Here is a 25,841-nt window from a genome sequence, read left to right as displayed (position 1 = left end):
TGGACTCACTGATTCCCTGGGTGGTCCATAGTCTGAGGTCCAATTAGCGACCACTTCATAGGTCATTAACAGGTGGTGTACCCAGCTACCCCTAGGGCATCAGGATGAAAGTCAGGACCTCAATGTTGTCTCACTACCCCCTTTCAGTGTCCACACTGCACCCAGCTCCCCTGTTGGCTAATTAATGGGGCACATGTGCAGATAACTGACTGCTCACCAAAAGATACAAAGGCAGACCTACCCCCCACCCTCCAGTGATTCCTCCTGGGCCCCACACTATAAGTCGTGGCCCTCCTCAAACATGAGAGCATGTCCTCTTTTCTGGGTCACATGCTTTTCTTCATGGAGCAATCCACAGGGTGCCATGCAGGCTTTTGGCTCTGTTTCTATACTGTAGTCATGAATTATGAGGTCTACGTGAACTAGATTTGACTTGAGTGGTTGTTTGAAACATCATAGCTATGTGGACCCAATCAGCTTTTGAGCCTCTGTACAACCTGACATGACAATAAACCTGATATCTAACTTATTGTCCCTGTAGTCGAGGTTGTTTAGTTTGACAAACAGTGTGAGCTCTTAATAGATGTGAATGCAGAGGCTGCAGAGGCTAGCTGTTGTCTCACTGTTATCTTGTCATGTATTGGCAGCAGCGCTCGCTCCAGCCCTGGCAGTCTGTATAAGTGATGGATGGGCTTAAAATGATGAGTGTGGGCTCTGACTCTGGGGCTTGTTAACAGGACTGACTGATTGTTTGCTGTAGGACAAGTTCCTTCACACAGCCTGATCAGAGAGGCGGCATATTTCTGTAACATGACCTCAGGCAATTTCAATGATTAAATTGGTTTCTTGGAAAACGTTCTCCCCTAACATCTGTTTTATTTTTTTGTCTGGTGACAGAAAGAAAATATGAACAGCCAACAAGAATCCTAATTGTGGTGCAAAGCCAACAAGATTTCACTTCTTTCATTAGTAGCCTTCATTCTGCAAGTTCAACATTTAAATGAGGTCCCTGCTGCTGGACATATAACCCATACCACCATCTGAAAAGTATCTTCATCATTCTGGACCTGGATTTAATGGTCTTCATCATTATTGTGGACAGACATAAGAAGACAAACAGTACAAAAGTCTTTCAAAAAAGTATTTTTCAGCAGAAGTTAGTCTGTCCGCTTCATCCGTTTCCACAGCACCATTACACTAATTTCCATTTTGATTACACTTTCTTTGTTTTCTGCATGACTAATGGAGTTTTAATCAGGCCTTGAGATAATACATACACAGAGTGAGTGCACACTGCTGCAGAGAAAAAGAAAAGGACAAAGTCAAAGTGGAAAAGCATTTTTGTCTATAACTCTTAAAATAACTGCAACTCCCCAACGAAAATCTTTACAGGCAACAGCCACATTTAACCGCAAAGCCCTTGAGATTCAAGTCTGGAGATGAATATTGTGTGAATAAGGAGATGGAGTGTCTGCCAGTAAAGAAAATCAAATAACGACTCAAAGCAATCTTTGCACTGCTTTTAAAAGAAATGGTCGCCCTAGCTCTTGTTGTTTTGACAAGGTGTCAAACCAAACTAGTGGGACAGACCACTTTAAAGGACAAGCATGTAGGATTAAGTTGCATCTAGTGGTGTAGTTTCTAACTGGAACGCCCTCCTGTTCTAAGATTGCAGGAGAAAGAACGGTGGCCACAAAGCAAAAAAAATGAAAAAGGCCCCATCTAGAGAAAACACAAAATTGTTTTTATTCAGATGATCCATATCTGCCAATATATCCTCCTAAATGTTACACACTGGATCTTTTGCAAAGGAGTAGATATGAAGATTAATACCACTCTTATGTCTGTATTTCTTCAATATGTAGCTGGAGTCAGCTGGCTTAGTTTACCACAAAGTCTAACAAAATCCATCCACTACTGCACTATTAGCAGCGACTTCCTGGAGTCTCAGTTCACAATAGTCCCTAAGACCATAAATTGTTGTTTTCACACTTTGCTTTTTAAACAAATGAGATATAATGTGTTAATCTCTGAGCTTGAGGTTCTGGTAGGTGGATTTTGTTAGCTTTGGAGAGATTCAGGCTAGCTATTTCCCCCCTGTTTCCAGTCTTTATGCTAACCTAAGCCAACTGGTGGCTGGCTTTAGCTTATTATTTACTGTATACAGAGTGCTATCGATCTTCTCATCTTAGCAAGACAGCGAATTAGCGTATTTCCCAAACTATTCTTTACAAGTAAGAAAAACACTGGATTCGCAGTATAAAAAAAACAAGTCACGGATCACTAAGTTGTGCTGCAGCTGTCCTGAGAAAGTGGAGCAAATGACACACAGTCACTCACACACACACACACACACACACACGCACACACACACACACACACACACACACACACACACACACACACACACACACACACACACACACACACACACACACACACACACACACACACACACGGCAGCAGCTCTGCAGACCGATCGGCTGTTAATTTTCATCATGTATGAAAAGTCTGCCTCAACAACCACTGTAAAGTATATTAATAGCAAACTGATGATACATTTAACTCCAGTAATGAAACAATTACCGTGCCAAAGTCATGTACCATATAATAAATCACTTAAAAAGGAAAAATGTATATACCATGATATGTATCATTACTGTATATATTTTAGGTCACACTGCCAAACCCTACTCATACCCTGGCAATAAAACATGTCCTTTCATGTCTTTATTATAATTGCCCATAACCTGTTCTGTAAAGGATTAATATACAGTTTATTAACTGGCTAAAACATAAAGACTGACTCATTAGTATGCTTTCAGAATGTGACTTTCATACTGGAAAAGTATAGACATTTTAGGTGTGTTACTGAAACAATGAGTTGAAGAAAGCGTAAGAGAGGGAGAGATTTGATTATGTCCCCGCTCAAGTTTAACTTTACACACTGTTATTATGTTTTCAACAGCTATTTAACATTCTAGCCATGACAGTGACAAACTGTAATAATTCAGACTATATTAGTTCCCATGGGTGAACTGCAGTGAAAAGCAAATTTTAGCAAATGTTAACATCAACTGATTTTACAGATATTTTCCACAAAACCTTCTGATGTCCTTAACAGTCACAGTTTCATCGCTCATTGCTCCAGCAGGAGGAAACATTGACGCAATGAAAAACAGAACCGTTCTGATCAGACGCACCGGTTTGTGAGCGAATGAATGCACACATGATTTTGTTGTTGACAGTTACACAGCAGTTGTCTGTATTGGATCTCTTCCCAAACACAGTTTCTTTGGTTACAAAACCACCAGCAAATACATGCACGTCAATCCTCAAAGTGGGAATGTGACTCATCTCTCAATGGGTGATAGGTAGATTGTGGTTAAATAAAAGTGCAAATGTCAAGGAAGAAATATGTGCCAATTCACTTACTGATTGATTTGCTTGGAGGGCATCAGCACCCAACCATAAAAAGGAAAACAGAGAGACAATTCCAGGACAAATAGTGCTGATTGGCTTGAAGGGTGCTAAATATTGCATGGTCACTTGACTGAGTCTGCTTGGAACCGAACAATTGCACAGAAGTTCAGTGAGTTAGCAGCTTGCTCTGTAACCGTCACAGCTGCTGTAAGGCCAGTTATTATCCCTGGTGAGCATGTTAAATTGAAAGAAGGGCTTTTGTGAAATACTTTCCACGGATATCTCGTTCCCACACCTTTACATTACGTAACGTGTGTTATTATCCCCTATACTTGAAACTTTGCTTCTCAGCTTTGTTTAATAACACTGATGTCAAATAAGTTCAAAGCCTGCGAGGAGTCTGAACTTGCTCTGACATCCCGGTGGAGCTGAGGCAAGCATCCTCCAAGCTGCCAAAAGCCCAGATGTCCATCTCTATGACACCAGGATGCTTTTGTCTGCCCAGAGAGAGACAGATTGAAAAAAACGGGGGATGGAAAGAGAGAGGGAGAGGTGAGAAAAATGAGGTCTTTCAAGGATTTAAAGTGCTGTACCCAAGGTGAACAGCTTCTGAATGCGTGTTATGTATCAGTCTGATCTGGCATCTGCAGCTCATGGTCATGACTCATAAGCAGATTGTCAGCATCTACACCACCACAGCAGACAGACAACTGACCTTCAATGACTTTTCACTATAAAACCTGCTTATTGGAAGTACTGTATCCTGTCCTCCACTCAAATACTGCAGGATTTCTTAGCATTTGGGTGAGACTTGACTGGGTATTTACAGTTTATGCTTGTTTTCTGATACTTTCTCTATATCACCATCCTTTTTCACTACACGAGGACAAGCTATGAAAGGAGGGAAAAAAAGTTATGTATAGGGGAAACTGTGGTCTTATGACTATGGCAAATGAGTTTAGAGGGCAGTGGAGCAGATAATTCAGACCTCATTTCAAGGCTGTGGAACATTAATGACAAACTAAAATGATGCTACCTTTCCCTGCTTCGCTTAATCAGGCATATGTGCTCTAAACACAAACACACACACACACACACACACACACACACGCACACACACAAATTCAAAGGAAAAGGAAAGAACCCTCAAACTGAATTCACATATGTTTTTTGTATAATCCTCCATCAAAAAAATGAAAATTCCATCAAAATGTTAATGTGAACAATTCTTTCCCAGACCTAGAGACCAAAAACCAAGCCTCTAATCTACCATCCCTCCCAGCTACATTTTCTGGAGCTGCTCCATTCACAAAGTCTGACTTTCCAGGCACAAGGAAAATTTCACTTGAGCTTTTATACTTAAAAGAGATGTATTCCAAAGTAGTGGTGACTGTTTTCAACAAGAAAATGTCACCATAACCGCTTAACCTTGTTATTACAAGACTTGTTTGTAACATTGCTGTCGTGGATTAAAACTTAGCCTGGTTAAGTTGGAGTAACAATGCTAATTTTGTTGAACAAATGATGTTGATGTAAATAGTTGATAGTGATTTATCGTCCCCAGTTCACCTGTGCCCTCAGTGGCTTACGAAGTGCCTCGTACATGCCTCAAGGCTGTTTGTGCCATTAACGTGAGCCAAGGGGAATTCTGCAAGTTTTTAATTAGAGATCCAGAGAGAGGAAAAGATCCACCGGTGATGTATAACCTTCACTGTCTTTGATGTGATGACACCCAGCTTTCAGTTCACAAAAGGCACGCCTATTAATCTCTTTCTTCTCTCAAGCTGTGTTATGGTCAAAACAAATGAGCAAACACTAAATGCACCTTGGTTTGGCAATTATTGCTTCACACAAGCACGCAATTATTGCTTCATACTATGCCTTTTTCCTGACCTCTTCTTTAAAAAAAAACAAAAAAACACAGACAATAGAGCTGCTGTTGAAGAATATGTCCATAAATATATTTATTAGCATATTTTATTATCTTATATCTTAAGAGAGAGACCAACTCTCTCAATATTTAAATATACCAAATATACAGTATTTGCATCGGGTCTATTGACATATTTTTTTATTGTGCCTTAATAATGTGTTGAGTGTACAGCATGCTGGCAGCTACTTTGAGCTAAATGCTAACATCATTGCACCACCCCACTCACAGTGACAATGCTAACATACTGATGTTTAGGTATAATGTTTGCCTTGTTGCAAGCAAGCACTAAACACCAAGTAAAGCAGACACTGCTGGGAATGTCATTTGTTGTGCAGGTATTTGGCCATAAACCAAAGAATTGGGCAAAATATATGAAAAATTGGGGAATCATAAAAGGTAATGCCCCCCCCACTCCTGGTCCAGTATGAAACTAAAAATGTGATGTAGAAAGGTGAAGCCCCCAGTGCACATACACTGAGAATGGAAGTAGGAGACATATTGTGTCCAGCAAGAAAACTTCAGAAACAAACAAAATTTACACATCCATAGACTTTTTGCAGAACACATCAGACACATTATTATTCAAGTAGATAATCAGCATGTCTTAATAGACGTCTGAAGGGAATCTTCCAACTGCAACCATTTCACAACGTTAACCAAGTGTTTATTATTGTTACCAGGATGACAAAGGTTTGGTACTATGCTTGTCGCTGGTGCTCTCCAACGGCCATATATGTCATATATGTTGTTTTGGGAGTATAGGCAATCAACGTCACCTAATACCTGAACCTCTTCAATTGTGTAAGTATGAGCAAGTGTTGGGACTGACTGACCGACGTTGCCATGCAAAATGCTAAAAATAAAGCCAACATATGGCTAAGTGTTTCCAAGGAATTCCATTTTCAGTCAATTCTAATGTGGGAACATGAAACTAGTGCTAAATTATAAAAATGAATACATAATTGCTCCATAGCTCTTCTCTTGTTGTTTAGAAACACGCAAAGTACTTTGCACACAGCAGTTTCGTAATGACTTCAAGGTAATGATTATGTTCATTTTTCTGTGATTGCCTGTGTCACAGTTCAGTCACCATCTGATCTGAAGTCAAGCAAATTGAACAAACAGCAGGCGCTATCTCCCTTTCCCAGCCTCTCTCTCCCTCTGTCTACACACACTCTCTCATTCCACCACGGATTGGTGCTTGTCAGGGAGGAACATGTGTATGCTAATTTACTGGAGCGCACACCAACTATTCACAGTCCAATGAGAGAGTACAGATAAACCAACTTATGCTCTCAATATGTCTAGTTCTGATTAGAGGAGATGGAAATGAGGCCCTGAGAAGATGTGTGGTGAGAACATTGCAGGCATGCAGCCAGATTCTCAGCCCTCCTGTAGAGAAAGCTAACAATCTGAGTAGACAGCCAGATCGATACTGGCAGCTTAGGTAGCAGAGACTGTGCCAGGATCTCAGTGCTCTTTGCTACATGTCCACCAATGTGCAAAGTAGCTGGTGAGACCACAAGGGAAACATAAAGAGGGCCCAAAACTGCAGGCTAACATGACAAGCATTACTCTTCTTCTGTTGTTCCAAGTTACAGTTTATAGCTGGGAGTTCAGGATGATATGTCAGCAAGCCTGTGGCATGGCTTTGATTCTGGTCTATGTGACACTACATAGGGATACTCTGTCGCTTCTTGTCAAACAGTCATGCACAATTTGTGATATCATTTTTTTGTCCAGAAAACCCACGGATCAGTGTTCAAATATCCACTGTGTCACTGGAGAGGAATGTAAGAGAAGTTGTTGGTAGGCCAGCTGAGATTAGACCCATTCATGGTCTCATCTTTGCCTTTGGCACTGGTAAGAAAGACAAATGATGTGTTAACACATACAGAAATGAAATTCATTAGGTTGTCGAATGAAAAAAGGCTTAGCCTGAAGAAAATCAGCTTGTATCACCTAAGGCAAATGTTGAGTCAAAATTCTTAAGGATGAAGGCTGGATCAAGATTTACAATGTGAGAACTAACAGTCTGCTTTCTCTGACAGGTTGAGCCACACATTTCCCCCCATGGAATTCAGGAACAGTTGTAAAGGAGTCAAGTGTCATTTTCTGAAAATGTCCAGAGGATTTTGGAAAAAGATATCAATTCAACTACCCCTCAGAGGTAAGAAAATGACTTTTGCTTAACAATACCGTGTATAGCTGCTGACAATATGACCTCAAATATACCTTTAAAACATCATCCTTCCATGCAATCATTCCAACAGTCACCTCACTAAATCATAGCTTGTTTCCACTTGATATCCCGCCAGCGGCTGTTCAGATGACGACATAATTATAGGTTATAAAACAATCTATAATATTTCATTACGCATTTGCCATAACTTATTTCAGTACAAAATCTTGTCAGAGAGATTTACACAATTAATTCTCAAGGATTTATAGCTCTCAACATATTCATTAACTTCTACTTTATATTTATATATCTTTTATTCTGATAATCATCAATGTAAGATAAACTGGTCTGCATCTGTGAAGACAGGACAAAGTGTTTGAGAACTTCTGCATATAGCTATATAGACTACAGAATGAGTCATATGCAAGTGTGTATTTGGAAATGAATGGATAGCAGCTGTGATATCCAAGCCCATAATTCATATGGAAATGGCATCAAGAGTGGCCTCATATGGGACCATATAACGTATTGTTTGTTAACCTAGCATGCTCCCCACTGTCGCAATTATTCAGTTGCGCAGTTTCATCAACTATATTTATTTCTTATTCTCTTGTTGTGTTGCACAGCTGTCCTGACCATTTTCATGAGGAAATTAAACATTTGTTTTTATGTTTACTTTCAAGTAACTATCAGTAACTGCTAAAATATAGATATATCTGGTGATATCAACCCAAGAAATAATACAATATTAATAAGAACAAATATCATTTTCAAAGAACTATTAGTGTTAGATAAACCCTGCTTCTCAGGCATGATGATTTTTGCCCTCAACAAAGCAGTGGTGTCACATGACACATGGGAATGCCAAAGCCAGAGGCTGTGAGAAGCGGCTCGTAAATCCCGAAAAGGAAAGAAATGCAACAAAAGACAAAGTGCAACCCTCCACACCTCCTGTCATGGCCTCACACAGCCCTCCCTTCTGTCACCCCTTCACCACACAAAATCAGCCAGATTTATTAGTGGCAGGTGACTTTCTGGATTGCAGCTAGGTTATGGACTGATGTGCTACAGTGCAGGGTATTACATTACCATCTGTTTGTGTTAAGCTTGGACACATAAAAAAAAAATCATGCACATTTTTATTCCAAAGAAACTAATCATTCTGTCCTTGAAAGTTGAGAATGTAAAAAGTGGTTGCAGACAATTCAATGCTGAATGCAACTATTCCCGCTTTATTGTAGTAAATCCATAGCAGTGTAAATCATACAAGACACCAACAACATTTTTGTTACATTCAAGAGGGCTACAGAGGGGGAAATGAATGCCACGGTGTCAGACATCTGGTCGTAATATGTCCAATAGTGCCTTCATGTGGTGCTGGGATATTTCTGTGCTGCTTCACTTTTATCCTGCAACAGTGCTATATCCTCAATGCTGAGTGGGTATGTTGCCAGCATTATAGAAGAGAGTGGTGGTAACATAATTCAAAACTCAAGATAAAAGAAATGCAGTAGCCGAATGATCAAATGTATGCCACTTTGGATAACCACCAGTCGTTTTTTACCCACAGTCTTTTCTAAAGGAAGATACAAATGGACTGTTCAGTATAATAACACTGACCTTGTCTCGTTCCAGATTTCCAATTAGCAAATTAATTAGAGGGGTTCATTTTAGGTTTTATGGTGTGAGGCTCCACTGCCAGTCTTCATTAGTGCTGATTAGTGCCACTGCCATGGCTGGCCTCTCACTGTGTCAGAAATTGTGGGTGATTCCCTATTGTTCTCCCATTCATACTGCACTCATAAAAGTCAGCATTAGATTGCTGTCTAGGCATTACAGAGTTGAGCGTTGTTACAGCAAAACAATACTGTCTAATTTTACTAGTTGTTTAGAGCTACTTTAAAAAAAAGTTGAAACAAAGGGAAAAAACAAGAGTTTCACATGGACCTGTCGGAGATAGAATACCTTGAGGTGTCATTTTCTGCAGTTACATGTGAAACTGCCACATATGGTGAGAATGAAGCTCAATTTAGCATTAAGAGTGTAATCTACACTCAACCTTGGATTCAGCTTTCCCCTTCAGTGATGCCAAGTGACGTCGACTTCAAACCCAAAGAAAATCTCCTTTCAGTCTGTGTTGTGGAAACAGATGGCTCGAATATCTCCACACAGATGCAAAACACAATCTCACCAGTGTTGCAGGAACGCATTTCCATCATGACGTGCTGATGCTGGTAGACAGAGCTGGGGATTGTTGTGAGGAAATGATGTGTGCAAATGCTGTGTCAGCGACCGAGGGATGCTGATGCAAAGACCGTCTCACTTCCCACCATGGAAGACCAACCACTGACACAGCTGGATTGTGCTTACACTGATGTGGATCTGCCACTATAGCAGCCATGCGGGAAGGCACAATTGGAATAGTTATTAAGCTGATTTCTAAAAACATTCTGTGGAAGAAAATATGTTTTTGTTTATTTAGTGTTGCTTGGAAAAGTTCTCTAAGCCCAAGGATTGAAAGAAAGGAATAAAAAAAAGTGTCCCTGAAAAATGAGAATTGCATTTGCTACTCTAAAGTTTTTTCTTCACAGTTAGATGAGTTCTTCTGTTAAAATTATATAGAATTGCCATCTGTGATCACATCAAATTGGTCCAAGTGCAACAAAGCAGTAATTCCCCAGCTCCTATTTGACCACCAGCAGCAACGGCCATTTCTGCTTATGCAGCATATAAACCTCTGCTTGCGCAACTCATGATACCTCTGGTTAATGGCGTAACCAAACTGTGTCTGAGACAGGCATAACAACAGAGTGCTTTGAGCACAAAGATGTTCCGCACTCTGGAGGTGTGAGGCCTCTCCTGTAATTACCACTTCATCAGTGAAGTAAAAGGAAAACAGAGTCCCCAGAAGATTTTTGTCTGGGATGGTAAACAGCTTGTCCTGTCTTTACTGTGGTTAGATGGTAGACTTTGCTGCTGTCAGCCAGACAGCCTGCCTGCCCTATATGTATTTACATCTGAGTGCCCTACAGTATGTATTTCTGGAAACCAAAAGAGAGGCTGTCTCTTCAGTGAAAATGGTAATGGAAGAGCTGACAGACTGTTTAAATTGAACTCATTCTGTCAAACGTGAATATTTTAATGTGTATGCAGAAATGTGCAGATTGTCTGGTATTTCTTTGTAAAGAATGGAAGGAAGCATAACCCTAAAGAGACTATATATATATATATATATATATATATATATATATATATATATATATATATTATATATATATATAATTGTTTTCTTACCAATATTTTCACTTTTCCCCTGTTTATTTCTTGTCACTGCTGTCCTGAAACACATGATATCACCAGTATGTTTCACCAGTGGAGTGATAAACACGATCCCTAACCGGCTTCCTATTTAAAAGCCCTGCCAACTATTTCACATTTACTACATCACCAAAGTGAAAAGAGTCAATACAACAGTACAGTATTAACTTGATGATGCCTTTGTTTCTGTTGCTTCAATTATAGGTACAGTTATTTAGCAAAGATCTCTGCATCTAGATGTGTTCCCATTGAAAGCAGGATATCCTCCTTAGGCAGCTAATTAATTTACAAAAAGTAATTTTTTAGTTTAAAGTTTTTTCAATACAAAAATACAGATATACAGGCTTTGTATTGTTGCCTGTCAGAGTACTAACAATACATCAGCTAACAAAACTTTATCCAACTTCAACTTTTTTTTATGTGAAATTGCTATGCTAAAAATTTAAAAAGCAACCCTTCACACCTCAAGAACACGTTATTACAACACATTTACACACAGTAGTCTATTATCAGTACCATTATGCAGTGGTTGCTTTACACCGAACCTCTTTCTGAGTCATTCACTGTTAACAGTTAAATTCTAACTTCTGTTTAGTCTGCCATGACACATTGTTTAAGTAGCAGCCAATCTGGACAACTAAATAAATAGATAAATAAAATGGCAGTCTCTTAATACCATCTCCACTATCCATATTTTTAATTGTTTATGAATGTGGTCTCATGCTGTTATGCAAATGCGATTGCAAGTGTGATACAGTTTCTCAGCATGAAAGCTGACAGAAAGGCCCGAAGTAGTTGAATGTCTCCAAACTGAATGACGTCAAAGCAACGGTTGTCAGGACTAAAGCAGAATGCAAATGAGAAGCAAAAGCATGTGTTTTTTATGTCCATTTTATTTGTTATTTTATATGTCTAAGATCCAGATGTGGAAACCAGGGCGTTTGTAAGTGCAAATGTTTGCCTGTAAAAATGTTGAAGGGAAAGTGGCGTGAAAGAGGAGAAATAAAACATCAAGGAGTGGATGGAGTGTGGTACCATTTGATTTTTAACCTCTAAAGACCTGCCTCAGCTCTTAATGACCCTTGACCCTTCATATCCTTAGAATCCTAGATCCCTGTGCTTACACTCTGGCCCACGCCTGTCAGAGCCCCATATTTATGGACCATGTCTGATCACAGTGTCCACCTGTTGTTTCACTTCTCTCTGCTAAAAGGTTTCTTTTTTTCATAATTAACAGCATACGTGGTTGTTTTTATGTGAATGCAACAAACACCAAAGGACTGTGTCTCTTAGCACAATAAAGATTTAAAACAATGGCTTACAGTGCATCATTGTAAAGTGAGCAAAGAGTAACCACAAAACAGGCTTAGATAATGGATGATTAGCACCGTCTTCTGTGAAAGCAAAAAACATATTTCTTATAGAGAGTCAGATAGCTTCTATTTTATGCACAGTGGTTGATGAATATTCAGATACTGACCCCAAGGCTTACCCTGATTATATCTCCACCTTTCTCCCCTTTCCTAACCCACCACACCACTAACTAACCTTTCACAGCCTTTTTCCTGACTTTGTGTTCACCTAATTTTTTTTTAAAAAGTCTGAACCTCCTGGAGTCATGCAGAGAGAGAGGGGAAAGGTGGAGGAGGGAAAGAACAGAATGACCAAAAATAAAAACAGCCAGAAAAAAGAAAACATCTGGGCCCTGGTACTAATTAACACATCTAATAGTGAATTAGACCATGAGTATGAATAATTAACTTTTTGTTTGAGTGAATTTTTAAAATGAGATAAGATTAGACCATTTCAAATATTAGATATAGAAGCTTAAATAATGGACATTGTGCAGTAGAAAGAAAGATTTTGACCTCATTCTCTTGGGATTCATCCTAGATACTGTATCATACATTCCTTACATGCATGTGTAATAATTGTCTTACATGACTGCAAAGGTCTACTGGTTTGTTTCTGATGACAGTGTGTCTGTGGTTACGACTGTCTGGTCTCCATCTGGCCTCTGACCCAAACCACAAGATTCAGTCCACGGCCCATTAGCGCTTATCCATTCCCTCCTGCTCCACCAGGCCGTATGTCACTGTTGCCATCTATTGGATACATGAGTTCATATCCCTGCATATGCAACTCTCATGGAAAATAATTAATGCGAGCTAGAGCTAAAACTGGTATTTACAATGGTACTGTTGGTACGGTTGCAAGCACAAACTTGCTCACAAGGAGGTCTCATCAATTCAGGCAAATGAAACCACAGACTTATCCAGGCTGAAACCTACTGTATGTAGGCAAAACATACTTTCAACTATACATGGCTAGATTATTTGTCAAGACAGCCTTCCAGACTATTTTTACCATACAAACCACAAGTGTGGAAAGCCAGTCTGTCTACATCATTACTTACTTTTCTTTTGCTGTAAAAAGCAGCATTTTAAATTGCATCCATGAAAAGACTCAGGTTTATCTGACATAAAGTGTCTTGTACTCTGACTGGATTCTGAGAGGCAGCCAGTCATATTTCTGTGGCTTCTATTAGCACCCAGAGCAGAGTAAATCAGCCGTAAATCTTATAATCTTCCTCATCCATCATAAGGATGAGGCCATGTCAGAGAGGAGAACCAAAACCTCAGCAAACAGCAGGGGGCTGGGGGTTCCGTTCTGTGGACTTACAAATACAAGTTGTAGCAAAGCTCATATTTATGCATGAATACAGTAAATATTCGGTATTAATTATAAAAGAAGATGTCACTGTAAAAGAAGGTCAGTCCATCTGCTTGCAACAACCACAACTAAGCCACTCCAGGGTAGTCTTTCAGCTTGACCAGCAAATTGTTGTGAAAACTCAAAAAGAAGATGTGAGAAGCAGAGAGTAAAGTTTCAGACATTAAGGAAAGGATTGCACTGAGGGACATATCTAAGCTGTGTGGACTCAAGGAGACAACTTGTCACTAAAAATAGAAAATGTGATATTTTATTTATCATGTACGCACACTCCCACATTCACATACACACACGGAAATGCATAGACATGTACGCACACACACACACACACACACACAGAAATCCTGCTTTACGTATGGGTTCATGTGCAGGCCAGTGTGTGTGTGAGATGTCAAGGAGATAGTTAGTAGATTGTGTGCCTATATGAACTAAAAGAGTGCAAAATCTTGCTCTGTCAGAGAGAGGAGATCTGCCATTCACAGCCTTAGAAGAGATTTCGTCTAGTAGCAAATAATAGCTGGTGACATTATCACTTACACCAGCAGGCTGCCCTCACGCACATCACTGTATTCTTTGTGAGCTGCCAAATGGAACTTTTGTGTGCAGACAGCAGCATGCCACATTCACTATCCAAGAGACAAGTGAGATAAACATTCGTATAGCGTTTTCACATTTTAGCGGTTATTACAGATAAAGATTTTTTTCCTATATGCTGGAGAAGGTGAAAGATTAGAAAACATTAACATGGCAGTCTTGGGGTGATTCTATCATAACAAGGGCTAGGTGGCAGTACAAAAAAAGAAAAAAAAGAGAATGATAATAATAAGACACATTTTAATAATGTCAAAATGCCTCTGACTGCGTCCACCAACTGGTGTTGTATGTCAACGTTAACCAGAGCAGCATCTTCCAAAATAAGCATGTGCCTATTAAAAGCTATGCACACAGGGTTGAAGTTCAAAGTGATGACATACAAAGGATCTACTATACGTTGAATATTGTGGGAACATTTAAACCTGCATTAACTGGTTTGTTGGTCATTCTGGGGCAGCAGAAACACGCTGCGAATACAACAGTGATATATTATTACCTTTAACTTTGATATGGCAAACTTTCTGGCCACCTGTAGCGAATTCTCTGGTGTGTCTGATGTTCCACTATGCTCCACTATTTTTACTGCTGCATCTGGAAAAAAAACGCTGATGAGAGTGGTGGGAGAAGCGAGGATGTGGGCCATAAAACCAAACCCCTTTCTCATGTATGTAATGATTTGATCCATTGTTTAAAATACTGATTATGGAAGGTTTAAATAACAAAGTGGAAAACACCTTGTTGCATTGATAAGTGCACCAGGCCTTTGTCAGAAAAGTGTTCTATGTTAGAAATGTCTTCCTGGATTCAGAGCTGTAATCCAAAGCAGCACTGCACACCTGTGTTTCCAGTGGATGTAAACTGAGGTTCACAGAGAAGTGTTGGATCTGGTAAAGAATGGCACAGACTCAGAGCTCCTAACCTCATCATGGATTTCTTACTCCTGCTGTAAAAAAGCACATGTTATCAATAAACCTGATTCCCAGGGAGAATGTACTTAGGACTGTATGAGCAGTGTCTCTGGTGGAGAGTAGAGGTTGGCAACTCTGAAATATGTAACAAGACACAAGCTTTAAGTAGTACATTTTGCTAGTCTAGGAAATAGTCTTTCCTGTCCTTTCTTTATTTTATCAACAGCTACAAATCCTATTATTATATGTATATTTACTTTGTGTAGTATATCCTAAAGAGAGCACAAAGGGTTTACCTGAAGAAGTGGTGCAGGTTTTCGTAAAATAGCTCCCATATCAGTTCTAACTTACTCACTGCCATATAGAATTATAGTCTTAGCAATTTAAGATGCTGTAGAGTCTGTGATGTTGTTTTAGCAGCAAATAGTGCATCACAATCTTTCCTCCCAGTTCACTGAAACCCATTTTTGAGCTGTGCTGAGTTAAACAATATTAACAGTGAGCTGAAGAGAATCTGTGGGATTTAAGATGACTATTGTACTTCAGCAAGTGTATCTTCAAGTCGCTAATTATAACACCAAACTCGAGACTTCCATTGTCATTGCCATCTAAACCTGTAGAAGATATTGCTTTTCATAGCACCCTAAGACCAGCTCATGTCTCCTTGGGAAGGAGAGTGACCTGCTTTACATTGACTTAGTCCCTCCTCCATCTCATTCCAGTCATTTAATCTTGGAACAGTATCAAGATAGCGATCTCCCTTTAACCTCCACAGAGGGGACGGACACCAGGGGACACACTCTGCACCTCATCACTCAGCGTCAAGCAGTGGTGGCATGCCAAACAATCCCATTAGCCCACAGCCAAAATCCTAGGGACAGCAGCTATGTCCTGAAACCACCGCAGCTCTCTGCTCATTTGAACACCCTCTCTCCTCCCAACATCCCAACATCCATGCACTCATGTGTCAGCATGCATAATGAACTCACTCAGAGCTATACCCAGCTTTTACTCTGAGGAAATAGGCAGCCCCATCACTCTGAGTAGCTTTTTACAACTCAACACTGATCAATTAATGACTACGAATGAGACCCTGAGAGATATTCGTACAGGAATATTAGAGTGATGCTGAGAGAAAGAGGAGCACAGGGAGATGGATAATAAACTATGAATTGCAACTCACAGCAAATCCAACAGCAGAGAGGCACTTTTGCAATCACGTCCATATTGATACCTCTTAAAGCTGGCAACACAGGCCAAGGTCGCCGGGCTCATATAGACGATTTATTTCACTCTCATATCCAGGTGCCACAGAGAAATGAGCTGAGACTCAGAACAGCAACCAGAGTAATCAAAGTGGCACACAATGTTTAGTGCTTCCTGGAGCTACTTCATGAGTCCAGGGAATGAAAAGAACAGTAAAACAAAGTACAAGGAAGAAAAGATGGTTGACTTGACAGTGTGTCTTGTCATAAGCTGAAGAAATGCAAGAGGAAGAGAACTCAAAGCAGAAGGATAGCGAATAAAGTGTAGCAGAGGGAGGAGGAGTTACTCACGGCTCCTGTCACCTTTCCACCTCCAGCTTCCCTTGTACTTCCCTGAGCCGTCCCCTGGTACACAGACTCCACTCAGCACCTCCGCCAGCACCACCAGCAGCAGCAGGGGCATCCGCCCGCCGGACATGCCTGCCTCTGAAGCTTGCATCGGGGCTACAGCAGAGAGTCAAGGGCCATGGGGAGTGCTGTCCCACACTCAGTCATTTCGCACACAGCTGTATTGAGAGATCCAAAACAACAACAACACGTCTTCCTCCTCCTGCTCAGCTTTCCTTGGAGCGTTAGCCCCCGGGCCACTACACTAAAGCCCAAGAGGGGTCACACACTCACCGCAGGCAGCCCTCCTCCTCCTGGGAGATTGGAATTATTCTTTTGAGGGCAAAAGCTTCACAGACTGACTGTAATTCCAGCATTGGCAGATACCAGGCAAATAAAGCCTGGATTTCTGGAGCTTCACTCTAAAATATTGATCTGGTCTTCTTCCTCCTCTTCCTCTTTTCCAGTGCCTCGTGGAGGTATTTATTGCAGTCCTGGTCAAAGCCTCAAATGGAGCTCAGTAGTAAGAGTTCCCATGAGCAGAGATAGCACAGGTAGAAGCCCATTTCCCCCCTTTGGCAGAGCAGAAGTTGTTCAGGTCACAGTGTGGACCGGTGATACTGATGGTGACACATCACTGATCCAGCAGCAGCCAACTCTTGTCACTCGTACCAGGCAGTGACTGAATGAGTGAGTGTGTCCAGGAGTGTGTGTAAATGCATGTGTGTCCTCCCCCTCTCTCTTCGTCCACAGCTAGCACTCGTCTCAGATCACGAGGCAGTGTTGATATGAAAATAAGGAATAAATCACAGAGATAGTTCACCACAGAGCTGCCTTGACTTTGTCAACAGAGCGTCTGAGAAAGAGAGGCAGAGAGAGAGAGTACATCCAGCAAAGGAGGGAGGGGATGAGGGAGATATGGAGGAGAGAGACTGAGTGAGACAAGCGTGGGGGGTGTGAATAGCAATTTCTCAAGTGCAATGGTTCTTGTGCTTTTGCACGCTCATGATGCTCGTTCATGAGTGTGTTTTCATCGTGGGTACCCGCACAGCCTGACTGGGCTCAACGGTTGTAACCTTTGCATATGTGTTTGTTACTGAACCAGGATTACTGTAATCTAATGCTTTGCCAGATTTGAAACAAAAAACAGTTGTGCCTGCATTCCCAACCAACCAACCTGCCCAACATGCACCTGTATAGACAAGTACACAGACCAGTTTGACTGGGTGTTTATCCAAGTGTGTGTGTGTCACGGTAAAACTGTAATTGCTGCAAATGAATACCTGCAGCACAGTTTAGAAAAGATTTTCAGCTTTACAGAACAAGTGAACGTTTATATTGTGATACAATACGCATAAGCTACAACAGTTTCTTGCCATCACTGTTTATATTTTTATTTATATTATTTTCTTTCATTCACTGTAGGTTTGTAATAAGCCTGATAAATGTGCTTGCATTGACTTCTTTCTACTAACAGCGTGCCTGTAAATTGGACTACAAGTGCATGTTTAAACAACTATATTTAACTATTTATCTATATTTATATTATATGAAATAAATTAATCACATTTTAAATACTCTCTCTGTAAAACAAGTTAGTCTCACAGTTATACTACATCTTTCTTTTGTTAAAGTATGTTACAATTTCATACTCTATTGTGTTTAAAATGTAACAATGCACAGATATACAGTATGCACACTGTATGCAAGCACACACACTACACAGCCTATTTTTGTTAAAAAAATAACAAGCTCAGCAAGTCTGGGTTTAGAGTTACGCTGCTCGTTTCCTCCGCCGGTCCGGGCTGTCAGGAGGCAGGTGAGTGCAGGTTAACGTGGGAAACTGGAGGTGTCAGCAGCACCTCCCCCCTCTGCCCTCCGCCATGTCTCTCTCATATGCCCTTCATTACTGTAGTGAAAAATGCCATTACCAAACTGTAAACTGCTCCTAAACAAACACAGTGTAATCCAAATAAATGGGAATTTAGTGTGTGAGGTCAGTTTGATGAAGAATAAAACCTAATTCTGCATACTGACTTGTTTTCTCAATGCTTTGTCACAAACCATTAAAAGCCTATAAGCTTATATATGGTTTTCAAATTAAATCTGATGGCCTGATGTTCTTATTTTGTTGAATAATGTGGACAATAACCTACAAAAGAGTCCTTATTTGTCAGTCATGTAATCCTGATGTAGTGGCCCTTAAGGACCATGCTCCTGGAGATGTAATTAATCCCGTTACATTAGCCACTGATGGAAGTCTGATTAAAACAGCTCTCTAATGATTAGGCCTCTGGAATAATTACCACTGCAGTGAGGACAGGGCACTTGAACCCCTCAGGACGCCAATCTAACACTCTGACTACCTGCGAAATGTCACTGCTAATGCAAACTACAAAAAGGACAATGCAATGCAAATTCTGTGCAGGAAGAGTAAATGGCCTGGCACGTTACAACAGAGGCCGCATTTACAAACTGTCCACACGTAGCCTAATGTGTATGTTTTTAAAGTAAAGTGTATCTTTGTTAATGTGCAGTCTGAGAAAGAGATTAGCCTCATGTGTACTTAGAGCCAAAGGGTGGATTACATGCTCAGCAAAAAAAAACACAAACAACTTGTTTTTGTCAGTTGCAGAGAATAGATGTATTGATAAAAGATGATTATGCACAGTGTCTCAGCACAGTTATTATAGACTTAAGCTGGGTCCTTTTGTTACGCGCATCAAAGACAGGCAGGCATCAACATGTGAAACTCATATTTTATTGGATCCGAGTTGAACTGCACACACGTGAAATACTTGTGGTGCTGTCATAGTGCTTTACAATTCAGTTACTCCATACACCATTTAGTCCTTTCTCAGCAAATGCTGCTGCCAACATGCCACGTATCTACTGTATTATTTATCTATTCAGACAGGTCGTTGTATAACAATCATCATATTATATGTAATTCTAATATGCATACAAAATATTATTTTCTAAATTTAATTTATTGGCTAGACATGGCTGCTGTATTCTCTGTATCTCTGTCTCTCTCTCTGTGTGTGTGTGTGTGTGTGTGTGTGTGTTTGTAAAACAATGCAACTTCAGCACAGCTGTGTGGGCACTTAATGACAAATTAATTTTTTTGTGCACAAATAAATCACATACATACTGTGTAATAAATTACTTAAACTCACTCACATTATCACACATGGTGACTACCTCTGGCAGATTTTCTAATTAACGTTGAAATTATGGGCAATCTAACGGCTGGTTACCAAGAAAGTACTTCAAAGCTACATGTAGATTTCACTTGTGTTTTCTAAACTTAATTTGAGGTCTAAAGGGCAATGGGCCAATATGAATACAATACATTCCATTGGAAGCTGATTCAGCTCCTCCTGATCTCAAACTAAATATAGTACAGTATGGAACAGCCTTCTCTAGTGCCCCATAACTCCATAACACTGTTGATATCCGACACATCCTTGAACTTGTTTATCTTCATTTATCTACTTCATCTGGTGGAATTCACTTTGTCTCTTCGGGGATCAGAAGTCCTACACATAGCTTGGCAGTTGTAGTGCCCCACAGAGTCAAACCTTTGCCTTATCTTGTCATCTTCTGAACGCTCCCGGTTGTTTGTGTCAACAATAAGGTGATTTAATTGCCAAGTAATACAATAACATACTGAGCCTAAACCATAGTGAAGGGGTGAAAGCATGGACGAGGCACAATTATCATAATCCAAATACCAGGTCGAACACCGGCTAGTGACATACTTCTCCTTGTTGAAAAAAATCATTCCTTTTCCACTCCTGTCACATGTCTTGGTGTAAGGTCTGATGCACAATTGCCCTTTGAAAACTACTTCAGAAACCTTCTAAGACATCTTTCGTTGATATCGCTAAACTCTGTTCCACCTTAAACTCAGATGCAGAGAAGCCAGTCCTCAAGGCTAAACTACTGTAACACACTCTTCATTGAGATCCTTGTCACAAGTCTCCAAAGACTTCATATTCAGCACAACACTGCTAAACTGAGTGAAAACACTATCAAATCTCATCCTTTGAGTACCAGCTACATCTGGCTCTCTGTCCCCTTTGCATAACTGTTCAGTGCAGCTACAGACTTGCAGCACCATGCCTGAAACAACTGCTCCCCCTTGCAATCCTTGCTGCCCGCAGGACTAATCATGATACAATGCTTATGCTTAGAAAAGTATTAAATTGCTTAGTATTAGTATAATATCCCTGCACTCATGTTTAAGTGGAACAATAATCTACGTGTTCTGGCTGGAAAATGCTGCCTAATGGTGTTGAATAGCTTCAGGAGCTGAAGGAAGACACATGCACATTTTGCTTCTACTAGCCAAAAGATATTCTCTGTATGACCTTGTGAACGAAAATGATTTACCATCTGACACCCTGCTGTATGTAATAAACCCTGGTCAAGGTGGTGGAAGAAAGATTCTTTTTTCTCTCTTTATCTTGCTTGTAATTATCTTATTTTCTATTTAACAACGTTTCTGTCTTGGGTTCAATATATATTTTCTGTCAAGCAGAAAGCTGACAGAGAAAATGTAATTGCAGATTATTGCATGGCAGTGTTGCAGAGCATGCATCTCTCACAGCTCAGCCAGCATATAGTCCTGAAAATAAATCCCCTTTGTATTTTGTTCCTTTCTCCCCCATGTCAGTATGCTGTTTATGAAGCTTGCATTCTGGCCCCACTCAGTTCTGCCAACGTGATGTGGACAGCAGGTTTGATGGGTGGTACAAAGACAACCAGCAGGGATGCACAGGCGGAGGACTGGACATTAGTACACAGCTTGGAGCACAGCAAGAGATTTGGGGGGACAGGCACCCACTTTCTGACACTCACACATGGAGTAAAAAAAGAAGAAAAAGCTGGTCCATGGGAAAACTACAGTAGAGTCAGAAATTTCATTTTGAAAACTTGAGATTTTGACTTTTTGTTGTTGGACTAGGCACAGAGAGAGAGAATGGTCCTTGACATGAACAACCAGCAGTGATACTGAAGTCACGCACAGCAAGCCACATCTGCTCTTCTAACATAAATATATTCTAACATAGCTGCACAGTAATTTATTGAACCTGGTATGAAGTTTATTACCGTTAATCTTTTGCAGAAAACTTACGTTTTGATAATGTTCTAATTCACAGCATTATTACATCATTAACGTCAAAAAAAACGACAATTCTTATTTTCACAGTGTTATAGACAAATGAAAACATACCTATGAATATTATACAGCATTTCTGGCAATAGATCCTCCTAAATGTAACTGGACACTGGATATCTGTAAAAGTGTGAAGCTGAAGTTATCTTAGCTTAGCACAAAGACTTGAAAAGGGCAGAAAGTCACTTTCTTTTTATACAGTTTTAACAAATAAGTTAATAATACAACATGTTCATTAGTGAACTTCAGATGTTCTGGTCGATCGATTTAGTTACATGCAGGGAGAGCCAGGCTGTTTCTTCTGGTTTCCAGTCAAGCAAGCTCAGCTGCTGGCTGTCACTTCATATTTAACAGACAGGCATGGGAATCATATTGATCTTCTCATCTAACTCTCTGAAAGAAAGCAAATAAATGTATTGCCCAAAATTTCAAGCTATTCAAGCTATTCCCTCAAGTCAGTAGCACCCACGGCTGTCCACATTTTCCAAGTCCCTCATACACTTCAGCATATCTGCTCAGTTTTATTGGAAGTGGTATTAACTTTATAGGATCTGCTAATGTGTTACAGTAACTTAACATTTAACTCCGCACATTTATTAAATCAAGTAGGGCGAATCTGAATATGTGCCTTTGTAACTTTATAACACAATGACTTACAGTATGTCTTTTTCAGTGCATTTGATTAGAATTTTAATTATAGTGCTTTGGAGGAAGGCAGATGGAGCATAAATTAGCCATCAGGACTCCGGTTGAACAGTGACACTGTGTGATGACAGATTTTTTTTTTCAACCTACATAGCAGAGTTCCAAGCGATTCATATTTCATTACGGTCTCGACCTTAAGAATGCAGAGAGAAATCGGGATCCATCCACATTTATAGAGATGGGGCGTCAACCCGAGCTAAGAATTACTGCATGACACGCAGCTCAGTGACATCTAATCTACAGGTTGTAAATACAGTCCAGCACACGATCTGTCAATGCTCTTTGGGGGAGTGCAGTAACACTGTACTGTACTTGGAAACACGTATTAATGCATCTGCCGCAGAGCTCTTGCTGTTTCTGAGTGAGTTATGTTCAGCATGCATGGAGGATGATAAACAGGACCACACCCAGCATTCTTTGCATGGCCAGGTTACGATGTCCCACTCAATCAACACCACTGTCCCACCCACAGCTCCAGCCCCCTATCTGTCTTCTCCGATACACACACACACACACAGACACACACAGACACACACAGACACACCGCTGCGCTCCAATCAATGAGAAGTCACAGGAGGAACCTGGCTGAAGGTTAATGTGTGCAGGGGACACGTGTCATTTGCAAAGACAGAGGAAAAAAAAACAACTCTTAACCTGAAATGTATTTATGTTCATTCACATACTTCCCATGTTCCCTGAGAAATAATAGTAAATGTGCATTGGAAGTTGTTGCTATATATTTGTGTGCCTATAATTTAGCCTCTGTATACAGATGGAGGTTGTCTGTGATTGCAACAGTTATGGAAAAAAAAGTATGTAAATGTTCGCAAATTGCAAGTCAAAGAGCAAAGCAAAGCTTGCTGACAGCTACAAGTACACATTATACACATTATCGTGACTTTGATAAAATACTGATCTTTCATGAAATTTAATCTGCAGTTTTTGAATTGACATTCAAGAGAAATGTAGAGTGAATACAGCAGGTTGTTGTTTATATCCTAAGATTTTATGATAATAAACTGCTGTATTAATACTAGCATCTGCTCTTTTATAGAGACAAACAGGGCTAAATGTCATTTGCCTCCCCACCCTCCACCCTCCACCCTCCAGTCCTGGTTTCATTCCCTGTAATGGCTGTCGTCAGCGGTCTCACCTTGCAGTGAGATTCCAGCCTGCAGCACTATCGTCCAGATCGCACAACACACTGTGATTTACAGCTGCTGTTGCTGCAGGGCCATCTGGACCATAACCACTCCTGAACACTCAGCATTAGACTCTACTTCTCTCTCTCCTTTACGCCCTCTCAGTACATAGTTCACACTCGCTGTATGTCTCCTTTTCTTTTGCACAAATACACATTCCCTGTTTCTTCCACATGTGAACACTCCTTTTGGATCCTTTTCCATCTCTCTGTCTTCACATACACACATGTACACACGCTCTTTCTAGAAACATTCACGCTCACTTTCTCTGTGTTATTGAAGTGTAACTGGATTTTTACGCCTAATAAATAACCTTTTATTTTTACATTACAAGATAAATACACAGAAGGCCATTTAAAGAAATTTCATAAAGTGCAGCACAAATGAAGACTAAGTAACCAAACCTAAAACAAGTTTTCACCTTTTCCCATTTATACAGTAACTAGCTAGATCAGAATAGATTACAGAGTTTCCATAATGCCTTGGACAGTACAGTTTAATCTCTCTCTTTCAGTCTCTCTCCGGTAAAAACATACTCACACAGAAGAGTGAGTTCACACTCACAGCAAGGGTACATTTGCTCATCCCTTTTCAAAATTCCACATAAATAGATGTGCCAGGAGCACTTAAGTTGTAAATTATACTTGAAACAGGGCATAAAAAAGTTCAGTGTTATCACTGCAGAGGTCCCTTCATCGATGTTACAATGAAGACACCTGCACCCTCCAATGTGTCTGAGTCTTTTGCAGAAACCACACAATAGCAATGGGAACTCAGCATCCGGATGCAGACACACTAGTGCTGGCTTCCCCCCAAGTACATAGGTGATAATCACAAAACCCTCGGTGTAAATGTGCCTCATTCATGATTATGGCAGTGTCATAACTGTGGATCTGCATCTTTTAATGCTCTGCTCCTCTGATACAATGTGTCCCTAAAGAGCCTCCTGCTGCAGTTTGTGTTCACTGGAGTGTATAATGAGAACCAGGTGAAACATCTGGTGTCATATAAAAGGTGTTAGAGCATTAAGAGCAGAGCCGGACAAGCTTCAGAAGAGCTGCCAATTATACAGCAGATGTAAGGAGGGTGCTTGTTGAGGTCAACAGCTGTAATATGACTATCGCCCAGCAGGAGGCAGTGTTGGATTCAGTCAATATTAAAACAAACTACCTGAGCCACATATTCCACCCCAGGGAGGCCAGAGACACTCAGATCCGGGCTTAGGTGTTGAAGTGACACCTGGCAGCTGGGTCCTGAATTAGACCCTTTTAGATTAGATCTGTAAATCAGCTATTCTCTATCTACAAGATCACTTACACCACGGATTGATTGGAATAAATTATTTACAGATCTTATACATGTACACAACCCTCTATCCTCTAAGAGATTCAAGGGCGAGCACTTTCCTGAGTCGATCAGGTAGAGGAGTGGAGTGCGTGAGACACACAATCACATTGAATAGCAGGGTCAATGACAGGGCAGCGATCTGATTGGCTCTAGTTAGCCCAAGGACAGTTGCATTCAGGATACAATGCAGAGCACAAAAGTGTTCAACACAATAGTAACAGTTTTATTTTTTATGGCCATATAGTGTAACAAAAAATATGAATATATCCATGAGTTTGAAACATGAGTTGGCTCAGGAAAGCGAAGTATTATTTGTGTGTTTATGTGTGTATTATTATTCTGCTTCTGGAGAGTTATGGACATGAGCAAAGTTTTTAGGAGACCAGGAGAGACACTTTCACTTTTATGATTACCTCTACCTATTTCTGGCTTTAAATTTACTCCTCAACTCTGAAAACCTCAGCAGAAGTAGTCCTAATGCGTGTACATGCAGCACAAACCTATATACTGTCTCATGAGCATGTGTGTGCAAGTGTCTTTACTATTAAATTTTGTGTTGCACAGAGGGACACTTCAAACAAAACTGCATCTCATTGTCTTTTGTGCTGCAACTACAATATTGCACACACTACAAGAAAATCTCTAAAGGGCTGCAAAAGCTGTCCGCATAAAACATTTACATCATAAAACTGTATGGGAATCCACTCACGCATAAAATA

The 25,841-nt window shown here is 40.3% G+C and overlaps 1 protein-coding gene across 3 annotated transcripts in view; it reads right to left on the bottom strand.

The window, feature by feature from the left end:
• The window catches only part of robo1 (roundabout, axon guidance receptor, homolog 1 (Drosophila)), a 219,884-nt gene that overhangs the window by 143,998 nt on the left and 50,045 nt on the right, over positions 1-25,841 (bottom strand). For 2 of the 3 annotated variants that reach the window (XM_051397090.1, XM_051397088.1), the window contains exon 1: positions 16,648-17,563. The exons of the other annotated variant lie outside the window; for it this stretch is intronic. In XM_051397090.1, the coding sequence (XP_051253050.1) occupies positions 16,648-16,795 (148 nt within the window). In that variant the 5' untranslated portion in view covers positions 16,796-17,563. Of the gene's footprint in view, positions 1-16,647; positions 17,564-25,841 lie in introns of those variants that run through there. 3 annotated transcript variants of the gene reach the window in all.

The sequence above is a fragment of the Dicentrarchus labrax genome, unplaced genomic scaffold (genome assembly GCF_905237075.1).
Source record: "Dicentrarchus labrax unplaced genomic scaffold, dlabrax2021, whole genome shotgun sequence".
Taxonomy (NCBI): Eukaryota; Metazoa; Chordata; class Actinopteri; family Moronidae; genus Dicentrarchus; species Dicentrarchus labrax.
The sequence above is the reverse complement of the archived record's forward strand: the minus strand, read 5'-3'. Positions and strand labels throughout refer to the sequence as shown.